Source organism: Camelina sativa, chromosome 10 (genome assembly GCF_030686135.1).
Source record: "Camelina sativa cultivar CO46 ecotype springtype chromosome 10, ASM3068613v1".
In the NCBI taxonomy this organism is placed as follows: domain Eukaryota; kingdom Viridiplantae; phylum Streptophyta; class Magnoliopsida; order Brassicales; family Brassicaceae; genus Camelina; species Camelina sativa.
In genome coordinates this window covers 26,678,127-26,690,438 of record NC_141889.1, presented here as the reverse complement: position 1 = coordinate 26,690,438, position 12,312 = coordinate 26,678,127, and the positions used below count along the sequence as shown (strand labels likewise).

The following is a 12,312-nucleotide window of genomic DNA, read 5'->3' as shown; positions in this document are numbered from 1 at the left end:
AACAGAGCCCTTAGCTTCCGTGATTCCAACCCAACTCTCACCTCCACTATGCTTGGCCTCTGGTTCGCTGGATCGCACAACTGAAAGGAATGTTACAAAACCCTAATCTCTCGACCTTTTGCGATCTCACCGAAGAGTCATCTCTCACCATTCAATGGAAGAAGACAAAGGTGGTTTGAAACGGTTTAATTGCCACCCGTTTTCTTTTGGTTCAATCGTAACTATCATGGTTCACTCCTGGTTCATTTCTGGTTCCTTCTCAATGGATATTTTGTAATCGATTATATCTAACTGGGCTTCCAGTATTGGGCTCTCTAGCCCAGTAAACATTTTATGTCTCTGTTTTTCAATTTGAATGCCCTTTAACAAAAGAAAAAAAAAAACTCTTCTTCATTCAAAAACCTAACCAAGAGAAGAGAGCCAAAACTTGGGAAAAAAAAATAATAATGCGAATATTGTTTTTTATTTTTTTGCACTAACGGCTATTATTCTTATTCTAAAAAAAAGTTCACTTCAATCGGACAATAAAAAGTGAACTTTTGTTTTTTAGGCAAATATAAACAAACGCAAACGCATAGGAAGCTAGCGTTTTGTCCTCAACGGTATGATGGGTTTTATAGTGTAGGCCCAGTAAGGTTCACTAATTCAAAATTTAAATATTTGCTTCTTTTTTGCCTTTGAAATAAGAGAAATATTCATTTTTCGGCCCGATATTTTCACCACATATGTGTTAATGTCCAAATCGGTACAATTAGAGTATTTAGTTTGATATAAATTGGGATCGAAGTTTTATTTATTATATGGAAAATGATGGGCTACACCTGATAATTACGAGCTAGATTAGACAAGGGAAAGACTATCGCTGAGCTATGAGCTCGTTATTCTATATTGGAGAACCGGTTATCTTGTACGAATTCTTTCTCTGCTTTTTCCTCCCTTTGCTCGTACGCTGTACAATCACTATTTATAGGATACTGTATCAGTTCGTCCTTCGAAAAGACCAAATTAACTCTCCTTTGGCCTGCTGAATTCTTTGGGCCTTTTCTAGGCCGGGCCTGTTGGGTGCAGGATCCACTCCTAACAGTATTCCCCCATCTTCAGTTCGTAGTAATGGCGGAGAATTCTAGGTCGTCTATTGGTCCGCTGGTTGTTCGACAAGCTCCGATTCTTGATTCTGATGGTGAGTTGAATCTAAAGCATTTTAGCAGTGGGCATCCGGAAGATTCTTGCGGACAAACTTCAGAAAATCGAAGAGTCACGCATGAGATATCTTGATTTTCGAGGGATGCTGTAACTTCTTCATGCATTTGTTTCGGTGCGCGTGACGTCCGAAAGTTGTAACGTCGCTTCGATTCCTCATTTCTCTCCATCGACTGTTTTCTCAGCTCGTCGTTTCAGGTACTCTCCTCTCTCGCCTTCTAGCTCGTCTATATATTTAGCTTTCCTTATCTTTCTATGGCTTCCCCCCAGTCCACTTCGTCTGATTCTTCGGCGGCAAGACATCATCGTCAGAATACTTCGTCCAATTCCAGTGAATCTACTAGGTCGGATCGTCGTAGGGCGAGATCGTCATGAGCGTCCCTGGGATGTTCCTGCGGGATTTATCTGCCTTTCGGAGAAGATCTTCTCCGAATGTGGGGTCACGTTTCCCCTTCCGTCTTTCCTCATGCGATACTTCGCGAACCGCAAGGTGTCGATATCCCAGTTCGCTCCGGCCACATTCTGAAATGTTGTTGGACTTTCGATATTGGCAAAACGAGCAGGTGTTCGTCTTACGGTTGATCATCTCGAAGAACTTACTCGTTTGACAGGGTCTGACAGAATCAAGAAGCCCGACATTCATTATGTCAGTTCGCGATCGCCTCTTCTTGTCAAAGGAGCGAAGGGGAAGACCTATAATTGGGAAGATTCCTATTTTTTCTTGAAAGTGGTGCCGGGGGTCATCGAGGATCTTTCGATCCCTTTGTTTTCTAGGTGGAACATTTCACCTCGTAGCTCATCTTTCCTTGTAACTTACTCATATTCTTTTTGTATCTTCGTTGCTCTCATTCTGTTCGCTTTTCGCTGTTGTCGTTCCAAGGTGTCTCCTTCCCTACCCTTTTGCTTTTCGAGCTGAAATTGACGCGATATGAGCAGTTGATCCCTACGTTTTGCCAGGATCTGGGCAAAGAAAAGGAGGTCGTCCGAAAAAACAACGAGCTTCTTCCGGTACTTAGCGAGGTTCTCATTCGACAGGTAACTTCTTTTTTGGCTCGTCTAAAATGTTTCTTGAAGAATTATCAGGGGGTCGGAGTTTTCTAACAAGGTCGCTTGTTCAGCTAACACAATGGGGAGACTCAATTTGGATGTTCATGATGTTTCTGCCCGCTACCGCAAAGCGAGACTCAATCCGAGACTCGCTCATCCGGGGTCGGTTCATTGCAGAAATCTCCTTCAGCTCCTCTCGAATCCTATTAGGCTGAGATTCGTGCTGGCAAAAGGCCGGTCTCGAAGTCGTCCCCTGTGCAGTCGAACCTTTTGGCTCTTCCTGCTGGAACTACTCCTGACGGGAGGGTTATACCTGATTATGAATCGTCGGAACGTGTTGACTTTGAACCCTCCTCAAAAGAGAACGGAGCGACCTCTGGATCGGGCTGATCCGTCTAAGAAGCAGAAGACCACGGACTATCGTTGGGACTTCAAACACACGTCGGCCACCCGAGCATTCCCGAACGATTACGGGGCGTGTACCAAGTTGTTTCGCAAGATTCAATATGGGTATGCTCGTCTTATGCCGGTTGAGAGGATGAAGGAGGGAGATAAGATCATCGACATGGCGAGTACCGTCTTCGAGGTTCGTAGCTCTCCTTGATCATCGAGCTCTTTTTTTTGGGTTTGTTTAAGTAGTCCTCCTGATTCGTTGTTATTGTAGCTCGTCGGTCGCATAAATCGTCTCTCTTCTAGTTATGAGAAGCGAGTGTTCGATCTGGAATCCGCCGCTTCTGCTTCTTCTGGTCCTTTGGTCTTGCAAGTCAAGAAGCTCGAAGGTCAGCTTAAAGAGGCAGTTCGCTCGAACCAGAAGTTGAGTGATAAGGTTTCCGAACTGGAGCGTCAACGGGACGAGGCGAATTTGGAGAAGGAGGCTCTTCTTCCGAAACTTAAGTTAGCAGAGGAGTCTTCTGCCCATCTTCAGCTTACCCTTGACTCCGAGACCAAGAGGCTGAAGGATCGTCGTCGTGAGTTCGGTCAGTATCAGAAGGTGACTGCTTTTCGCGGAGTTGCTAGACGAGCTCAGAAGATCCTTGATCGTCACAAGGCGAATGCGGTGGCTGTCGACGAATCTCGGCTGAAGTTGCTTGAGCATAACCAGGCCTTGGGAAACATCCAAATGCCTTATACGCTTGTTGCCGATGGCCAGATCTCCCTTTTGGCTGATGGGGTGAAGGAGTGAATTGCCACTGTAGCATCTGGGCTAAAGGAAGAAGTCCTTAAAGTTAACATCCCGGATCTTCAGGATTGGGATTTCGACATTAACTCCATCTTCGCCAAGCCCCTTCCCGATGCTCTTGAGTGGGTTCCTTTTCCGGGTGTCGTGGATGACTCGGATCCAGGGTCATCTGATGAAGAAGGTGAGGACGATAGGCTGGAGCGCGGACCTAGCGAGGAAGCTGATGATGAGGATACCGCTTCTCCCATGCTTGACGACTCGACTCCTGGTGTCACTCCTCCTGCGGCGGATGACTCGAATGTTTCCTTTTGGACTTATGCCCGCTATGTCGCGGATGTCGGGCCTTTTAAGGCGTTGTACTTTTATCTGAACTTTTATTTGTTTGATGGATTTACTCTTTCTTGGATTATGCATTTCTTGTTTGACTCGTGTTGATCGGTCTATGGGTGTGATTTTTGAGAGACCATAGTATTGGTCGCCTTTTCTTGGAAATAGCACCCTTTGTTCTATAAGTTGCATCCTTTGTTTCTTACTTCTCATCATTATTCTTCTCTTCCGTTCTTCGAAACATAACCTCATAAACAAATCGAGGTCGTTGTTATGCCTGTAACGAGGGGATATGCTGTTTTCTCCAGAAGATGGCTCGCAAGGGTGCTGAAGTTCCGGCGACGATCCTGGCTATTCGGGAGGAACGCCAGATGTGGCAAGAGAAGATCGACGAGCTTGAATTGGACGAGCCGACCGATGCTGACATGGGGATTGAAGCTTGATCGTGGGTGAGCGAGATGTTTTTCCGATTCTTTTGGTTTGCTTTTTCTTTTTGCCGAGATAAGGTCGGCTTTACTACTTTGCGTTTTTTTATCATAGCCGTGTTGGGGTCGGCTCCCGTGACTTTTGCCATCATTGGGTTGGCTTTTTTTATTTGAATTGGTTCCTTTCCTCCTATATACATTATTCGATTCGACACATACGAATGTTCGGGTGCAACACGTGATGGTCGGCTTACCCTTGAATTGCGAGTAGTGACTCGACTTTTGTTTGTTCGAGTGCGGCAGACGATGGTTGGCTTATCCTTGAATTGCGAGTAGCGCCTCAGCTTTTTATTATTTGGGTGTGACTCGTGGTGATCAGCTTATTCCCAAGTCTGCGAGTAGCGGCTCGGCTTATAGCTAATGTCTAGGACATTGAGTTGTTACTGGGCCAGGGTAGCGATTGTCTAAACAACATGTGCGAGGTATTGGCAAAAGATCTTTTGAAAAAAAAAAAATTTGTATTATCAGCAGCTGTGTCCCGTGAACGGGACTGCCTACGTACTCTCCGATCAGGAAGGATCAAGCCGCTTGTAGTTCACATAATTAACTAATTATAAAGATAGACGAGCTGGACTACCGGTAGTCGAGTCTCGCTTTTTTTATAGTAATAATAACGCTTCAGGTGCATCGAATTCCAAGACCGTGGAAGTGGTTCGCCACTCATGGTTAACAACTCGTACACGCCGGGGTGGATTACTTTGGAGATTTGGTAAGGTCCTTCCCAGTTGGCTCCCATTTTCCCGGCATTTGGCTCGGCAGTGTTTTCGAGTACTTTTCTGAGGACGAGGTCTCCTTCGTCGAAGTGCCAGTTGTGGACCTTCTTTTTGTAGTACTTGGCCGCAGCGAGCTGATAATTTTGAATACGCAGAAGTGCCTTATCGCGCTCTTCTTTCAGCTCGTCGAGTCTATCTAGAAGCATCTGACTGTTGAGTGTGGTGTCCTGGACGAGCATTGTTCGCCGAAGACTTGCACTGCTGACTTCGGTAGGCGCCATTGCTTCCATTCCATAGGCTAGGGAAAACGGAGTTTGGTTGGTTGCCTGCCTCGGGGTCGTATGGTAGGACCAAAGTACCCCATTGAGCTCGTCGGCCCAAGCACCTTTCTTCGCATCTAACATTTTCTTCAGGCCGTCAAGTATAGTTTTATTCGTCGATTCAGCCTGCCCGTTGCCCTGTGGATACCTTGGCGTTGACTTTCTTAACTGGATTCGCCACTTTGCGCAAAAGTCTTCGAATTGCAGGGAGATGAATTGCGAACCGTTTTCGGTGACTATCTCATAGGGAAGACCACGACGACAGATGATGTATTTCCATATGAAGAGCTGAACATCTTTGGCTTTAATGTTGGCGTAGGATTTGGCTTCGACCCAGTTGGTGAAATAGTCAGTGAGGACTAGGATGTAGCACTTCTGCCTGGAAGTGGGTAACGGGCCGATAATGTCCATTGCCCAACGCATGAAAGGATAGGGAGCTATCCCAGCTCGCAGTGGTTCGGTCGGCTGATGGATAATGGGAGTGTGTCGCTGGCACTTCTCGCACTTGGCGATAAACTTCTCACAATCGGATATCATTGTCGGCCAGTAATGGCCGTGCTTTTTAATTGGTAGTGCCAAGGCTTGGCCTCCTGAGTGATTGCCTCCAGCTCCTTCGTGAGTTTCCATCATAGGCTCGGCCTCCTCAGTGATTGCCTCCAGCTCCTTTGTGTCGTCACCGTGCATACATAGCAATAGGGCGCCCGAAGCGGTCCATTAGAGTAAATGCTCTTTCATTTAGAGTATAGTGTGTCGCCTTTGTCTTTAGTCGTCGTTTGGCCCATTTATCTGTTGGCACGTTGCCGTCTGCAAGATATGCTTGAATCTCGACTCACCAGTCTGTTTTGTCGTCATCTGCAAGATATGCTGTTCTCCAGATGGTCCGTATCTCGTTGTGCTGGTGAAGAGTGAGGCATGTCTCGGCTCCCGTTTCTTCTATGCTTGGCGTGTCGATGCTTTCTACTCGGATAATGCGTCGAAGGTCAGGATCAGATGTCGAAGCTAGTGCTGCTAAGGCGTCGGCCAGAGCATTGTCTCCTCGGGGGATCTTGATGAGTTCGAACTCATCGAAACGCTTGGATAGGATTCTGACGATGTCAAGTTATGCAGCCATTGGCTCGCTTTTCGCATTGTATTCGCCACTAAACTAACTGGCGATGAGTTGAGAATCGCAGAAGGCTCGGATTCGCTTGATTTGCATTCCACTAGCGAGTTTAAGTCCGGCGATAAGTGCTTCGTACTCGGCCATATTGTTAGTGATTCGCTTGAAGATGGAAAGACTGCTCCAGGATTTCTCCGGTTGGAGAGGTTAACCGGATCCCTATGCCGGAACCGAGGTGTGAGGATGCACCGTCGACGTGTAGGGTCCATTGTCCGTCAGACGGGTTGGTGGGTGTTGGCTCGGCTTTGCCTAACGTATTTCGATTAAGAAGTCGCCCAACATTTGTCACTTAGCGGCTGGGCAGGTGCGGAATTCGATATCATACTCACTGAGCTCGATTGCCCACTTCGTTAATCGGCCGAATTGGTTAGGGCTGTGCAGTATAGATCACAAGGGTTGTTTAGACAGTATATCGATGGTATGCGACTGGAAATATGGTCGGAGCTTTCTTGCCGACGTGAGGACTGCCAGGGCGACCTTCTCAACTGTCGGGTAACAAGTTTCTGCATCGTCGAGGGACTTTCTTATATAGAAAATATGTCGCTGCTCTCCTCGGTCGTCTTTAACGAGCACACCGCTAATCGCTTACCTGGAAACCGCGATATAAAGGAATAAGACTTTGCTGACCTCTGGCTTGGCTAAGATTGGAGGCGGCGATAGGTAACTCTTCAACTCATTGAACGCGTTATGACAGGCTTCGCTCCACTCAAACTTCCCTTTGGTCTTGAGGAGCTGGTAGAATGGCAGACACTTGTCTGTTGATCGGGATATAAAGCGATTCAAAGCGGCAATTCGTCCAGCTAGTCGTGTTACCACTTTGGCATTCCTCGGCGATGGTAGGTCGATGATCGCCTTGATTTGCTTTGGATTTGCTTCAATGCCTCGCCGGGTTACCATGTATTCGAGAAACTCCCCCAATTTGACCGCAAAAAGTGCACTTGGCCGGATTCAGCTTCATCTTGTACTTATTGAGAGTGTCGAAGCATTGTCGAAGATGGGTGATATGGTCGCTTGCGCGCTGAGATTTGACGAGCATGTCGTCTATATATACCTCCATGGTCCGGCCGAGTTGTTCAGCAAACATCTTGTTGACTAGCAGTTGGTATGTTGCTCCCGCGTTCTTTAAGCTGAAGGGCATGACCTTATAATAATAAATTCTCTGGTCTGTTATGAACGACGTTTTTTCCTGGTCGTCCTTTTGCATTAAGATTTGATTGTACCCCGAGAAGGCGACCATGAAAGTCAGCAGCTCGTTGCCTGCGGTTGCTTTGACGATTTGGTCGATCCGGGGTAGAGGGAAGCTGTCCTTTGGGCAGGCCTTGTTAAGGTCGGTGAAATCCACACAAACTCCCCACTTCCCATTCTTATTTTTGACGACTACCGGGTTGGCCAACCACTCAGGGTACTTTATTTCGACGATTGATCCGGCGCCGATGAGCTTTCGACTTCGTCGTTGACTGCTTGCGATCTTTCGGGGCCTAGCTTGCGTCGCTTCTGTTTAACTGGCATGTGCGTCGGATAAACATTGAGCTCGTGGGTTGTGACAGTCGGGTAGATTCCTTTCATGTCAGTCACGGTCCATGCAAACGTCGACACGTTTCTTTTCAGGAAGAGTATTAGCTTGTCTCGCATGGCCGGGGTGATCTCCGTTCTGATATTCACACATCGTTTTTTATCAGTTTCGTCGAGGTTCACCTCCTCTGTTGCAGTGGAGCCCTGCTAGATTGCGGTACGCATCTTGTGTTCGATCAAGAAGCATGCCCTTGCGCTCTGCTGGTTTTCGCGCAGCTTGTGCACACCTTTCGGGGTTCGGAATTTGACGCACTGATGGTATGTCGACGAAAAAGCTTTCATCTTATGAAGCGACGGGGTTCCAAGGATGACATTGTAGATAGTTGGTTTGTCGATGATGGCGAATCTGAAATATTGAGCCATTCCTCCCACGAAGATCGGCAGATCAATATTGCCTATCGTCATGATATGATCGCCGTTGAAACCGGTTAAAGCATGGCATTCCGGCTTGATGTCGCTTTTGCCGATCTCGAGTTGTGCCAAGACATTCTTGAAGATCACGTTTACCGAGCTCCCGGTGTCAATCAGGATTCTCGTAACTTCGCTCTCACCGATCAAGAGTTCGACGACTAGCGGGTCGTTGTGTGGCAGATCTACACCTTCTAGGTCACTATTATCGAACGATATTTTCGTGTTCTCGGAGATGACCCTTGATGGCCAGGACTTCTTTATCTCGGCTTTCTTGGTGTAGTCTCTTATTGACCTGACCGAGTCGTTCCAACCTGTCATTCCTCCCATAATCATATTTATCCGTCTTATTGTTGGGGGACGTTGGTTTTGCAGCCGATCTGTATGTGGTCGCTTTTCATGATTGGTGTTATTTGGGGCTTCCATTTCGTCTTCGCTTTGGTCGGCAATTGTTTTGGAATCTTTTACGAACTTCCGAGCGATGTTGTTGGCTTGTTTGACATCGTTCCGTCCATGTCGGGCTGTTTTACTCCTGTCGGACTCGACGATTATTGCACCTTTCTTATATCGTTCCATGAGGATTGTTTGGAGGTAGCGATATTATTCAGTTGCGTGAGTGGTGCTTTGATGATACTCACAGTATTGATTTGCACTGCTCTCACCTCCTTCCTTTTGGCTCCATTTATTCCATTGTAAGTCGGGTTGCTTACCTTCGCTGACGTGAAGGTTTGACGTGTTCGATCTTGATTATGAGTAAAATGCTGTCTTGGTTCGGCATGCTTGACTTTCGGAGCTACGACTGTTGGTTCCTTGGTGACGACACTCTTTTCTGTCGTGTGCTTCTTGGCATTAACGGCCTTTTCTTCTTCTAACTCGATATGCTTTGCAGCTCGTAGTAGTGAATCGGCTATTGTCTCTATGTGTGATAAAGACATTTCTTCCTTGAATCGAGACTTGTACCACAATGCATTCTTGAGTGCGATAATGGCTGCTGCATCAGGAATCGAGACGTTGACGAGGACGTCCTTAAATCGTGCGATGAATGATCGGAGCGATTCATGACGCCCCTGAGCGAAGGTATAAAGGTCGGCGTGCGAGTTCTTGTTTTGCATTAAAACGGAAAAGGTATAAAGGTTCGCAAGAAGTCGCGCGGGTGGATAGTTCCATCGTAGTACCCTAGCCTTGGCTTAGCTGTTCGTCGTACTGGTGTGACTGTGAGTCTTTGGGAAAAAGGCGTTCACTGGGTTGCTTCAAGTACGAGGTTAACCTCTAGTGCCCTGCTTGATGCTTTATGGAATATCGTTTGCATTTCTTGCATTTTTTCCCTGATCGCTTACAGCTCCGCGTCGGTTGCCCTGCTGCCCTGCTCATTGATTTGCACAACAGGACCACGCTCTACCTCATTGGTTCGTAAGTCTGGTCCTGCTGGTGTCTCGTTGAGGAGGAAGGTCGTCGGGTTCTGTCGAGCAGCATGAAGATGATTTCTCTCTTCTTGGGAGCTGACTTGCGATGCGGTTAAAGCGTCGAGATGATCATTGGTCCGCTGCTCCTGTTGATCAAGGCGCGTTAGTATTCCGTGGAATAGCTCATCGATGTTGGAGGCAGACTGACTATTGACTAACGCGAGCTGCGCTGAATTCTGAGTCGTCTTCGTGCTTGCCTGGCTTGTTAGGTTCGTTGCAATGACGAACGTCCCCGGGCTTTCTACTGCGATGGCTTTCCGTGGGGCGTCCAGAAATGGAAGGGTCACTGGCTCCATCTGATCCGCTGCTGGAGTAATTGTTCCACCCGTCGTCCCCACTTCTTTACTTCCTTCTTTTGCGGTCCCAGTCATTTGGTCAATTTCAGAAAACTTCAACTTGATTCCCCCTACTTGGCGCGCCAAATTGTTGATGTCCAAATCGGTACAATTAGAGTATTTAGTTCGGTATAAATTAGGGTCGAAGTTCTCTTTATTATATGAAAATGACGGGCTACAGCTGGTAATTACGAGCTAGAAAAGACAAGGGAAAGACTATCGCCGAGCTACGAGCTCATTATTCTATACTGGAGAACCGGTTCTTTTGTACGAATTCTTTCTCTGCTTTTTCCTCTCTTTGCCCGTACACCGTATAATCACTATTTATAGGATACTGTGTCGGTTCGTCCTTCGAGAAGACCAAATTAACCCTCCTTTGGCCTGCTGAATTCTTTGGGCCTTTTCTGGACCAGGCCTGTTCGGTGCAGTATCCACCCCTAACAATATGCATGATTTTTTTTTTGTCAACCATATGCATAGTTAATGAGTATTAATAATAATTAAAATATAATCACTTTTATTAATATTAAATGTTTATATATTCATTTTTCACTTATTTTGAATACAAAAGAATGAAAATTCAATACCAAATACTAATTATTATATATTCATTTCATTTATTTTGAATACAGAAAATTAATATTAAAACCTAAGCTTTTTAATTATAATATAGGAAAAATGCCAAAAAAATCCGAAGTTATTTTTATTTGGAAGTTTAATACAGTAAAACCTCTATAAATTAATAATGTTGGGACAAGACATTTTATTAATTTATAGTGATATTAATTTATAGATAGATTTTTAATTGTTTATTTTTTTAAATTATGAATTGGAACAATTATAGCAAAATAAGATTAAACTTTCGGATGTTATAAATTTTATGGTTTAGGAATTGAACTTGTAATATTTATAAAGTATTATTGACAATAAATTACAAATACTATAAACAAATTGACTTATACACATGACATACATAAATTCAAATTTATGAAAAATAATAATATTAATTCTCATATTTTAATAATCTGTCTAATTATCAAATTATAAATGATGCATATCTAAAAATTAAAACTTTAAAATTTAATTATTTGTATGACATGTTATAAAATATTTTAGAGATATCATTCTAGTTTGAAAATACAACATTACAATTGTTCTATAGAAATGAGTTTTAGGAGAAACATACACTATTATATCAGTATATATATATATAAATTTACATGATTATTAATTTATGATATTATTGGGACCATATTTTACATTGAGATTTCAAAAAAAATATTATCTTATTATCTTATCGAATATTGTTAATTTTTACAATGGCCCGACTTGGGACCAGCAAAATTTATTAATTTATAGTGATTATTAATTTATAGAGTATTAATTTATAGAGGTTTTACTGTACCCAATGGTTTTGGATTGGAATAAAAATATACTAAATAATAAAAACGTGTCATTTAAAACCCAAAATAATAAGTGTTGTTATTTTCATACCCACGATTTTTCAACAAAATAAAAATTCCAATTTTACCCCCGGTTATTAAATTAATTATTATGGAGAATTAACCTGGTTAATTAATTTAATAACCGGGGTAAAATTGGAATTTTTATTTTGTTGAAAAATCGTGGGTATGGAAATTATAACACTTATTATTTTGGGTTTTAAATGACACGTTTTAGAAAATAAATAATTGAAAATAATTGAAAACCAAGAAACCAAAGCACTAAAAGTAGCTATTGGGTTGATTTTTTCCTTCATTGCTTTGCAACTTATAGACTCCTGACCCACGAACTTCAATGACTTTGTAAGGACCTTCCCAAGTGGGACCGAGTTTCTCAGCTTCTTGTTCCCTTGTATTTTAAAAAGTACGTCGCAAGACCCAGTCTCCTCCTTGAATGTCTGCGTTCTATAATTTTTGTTGTAGCTTCTAGCCGCTTCCTGTTGATAACACCAATTTTTAATTTTCGCTGCTTCTCGTTTCTCGTCTAGTGGATCAAGATCGAGACTCATCAACTCTTCGTTTTTCTGCAAGTTAGGGTGCTCGGTTCGTGCCGTAGTCACGCCTACTTCACATGGCATTACTGTTTCCATCCCATACACTA

General features: G+C 44.1%; 2 protein-coding genes across 2 annotated transcripts; one reads left to right on the top strand and one right to left on the bottom strand.

Moving 5' to 3' along the window:
- Nucleotides 1-1,110: 1,110 nt before the first annotated feature.
- Nucleotides 1,111-4,197, top strand: LOC147937422 (uncharacterized). Its single transcript, XM_087468801.1, has 7 exons — nucleotides 1,111-1,180; nucleotides 1,764-2,008; nucleotides 2,137-2,235; nucleotides 2,306-2,833; nucleotides 2,912-3,418; nucleotides 3,494-3,727; nucleotides 4,063-4,197. The coding sequence occupies exons 1-7, from the start codon at nucleotides 1,111-1,113 to the stop codon at nucleotides 4,195-4,197; spliced, it is 1,818 nt and encodes a 605-aa protein (XP_087324927.1).
- Nucleotides 4,198-8,150: 3,953 nt separating this feature from the next.
- On the bottom strand, nucleotides 8,151-9,523 carry LOC147937421 (uncharacterized). The gene is made up of 2 exons (XM_087468799.1): nucleotides 9,074-9,523; nucleotides 8,151-8,972 (listed from the first exon to the last, which is right to left on the bottom strand). The coding sequence occupies exons 1-2, from the start codon at nucleotides 9,521-9,523 to the stop codon at nucleotides 8,151-8,153; spliced, it is 1,272 nt and encodes a 423-aa protein (XP_087324925.1).
- Between the last annotated feature and the right edge of the window lie 2,789 nt (nucleotides 9,524-12,312).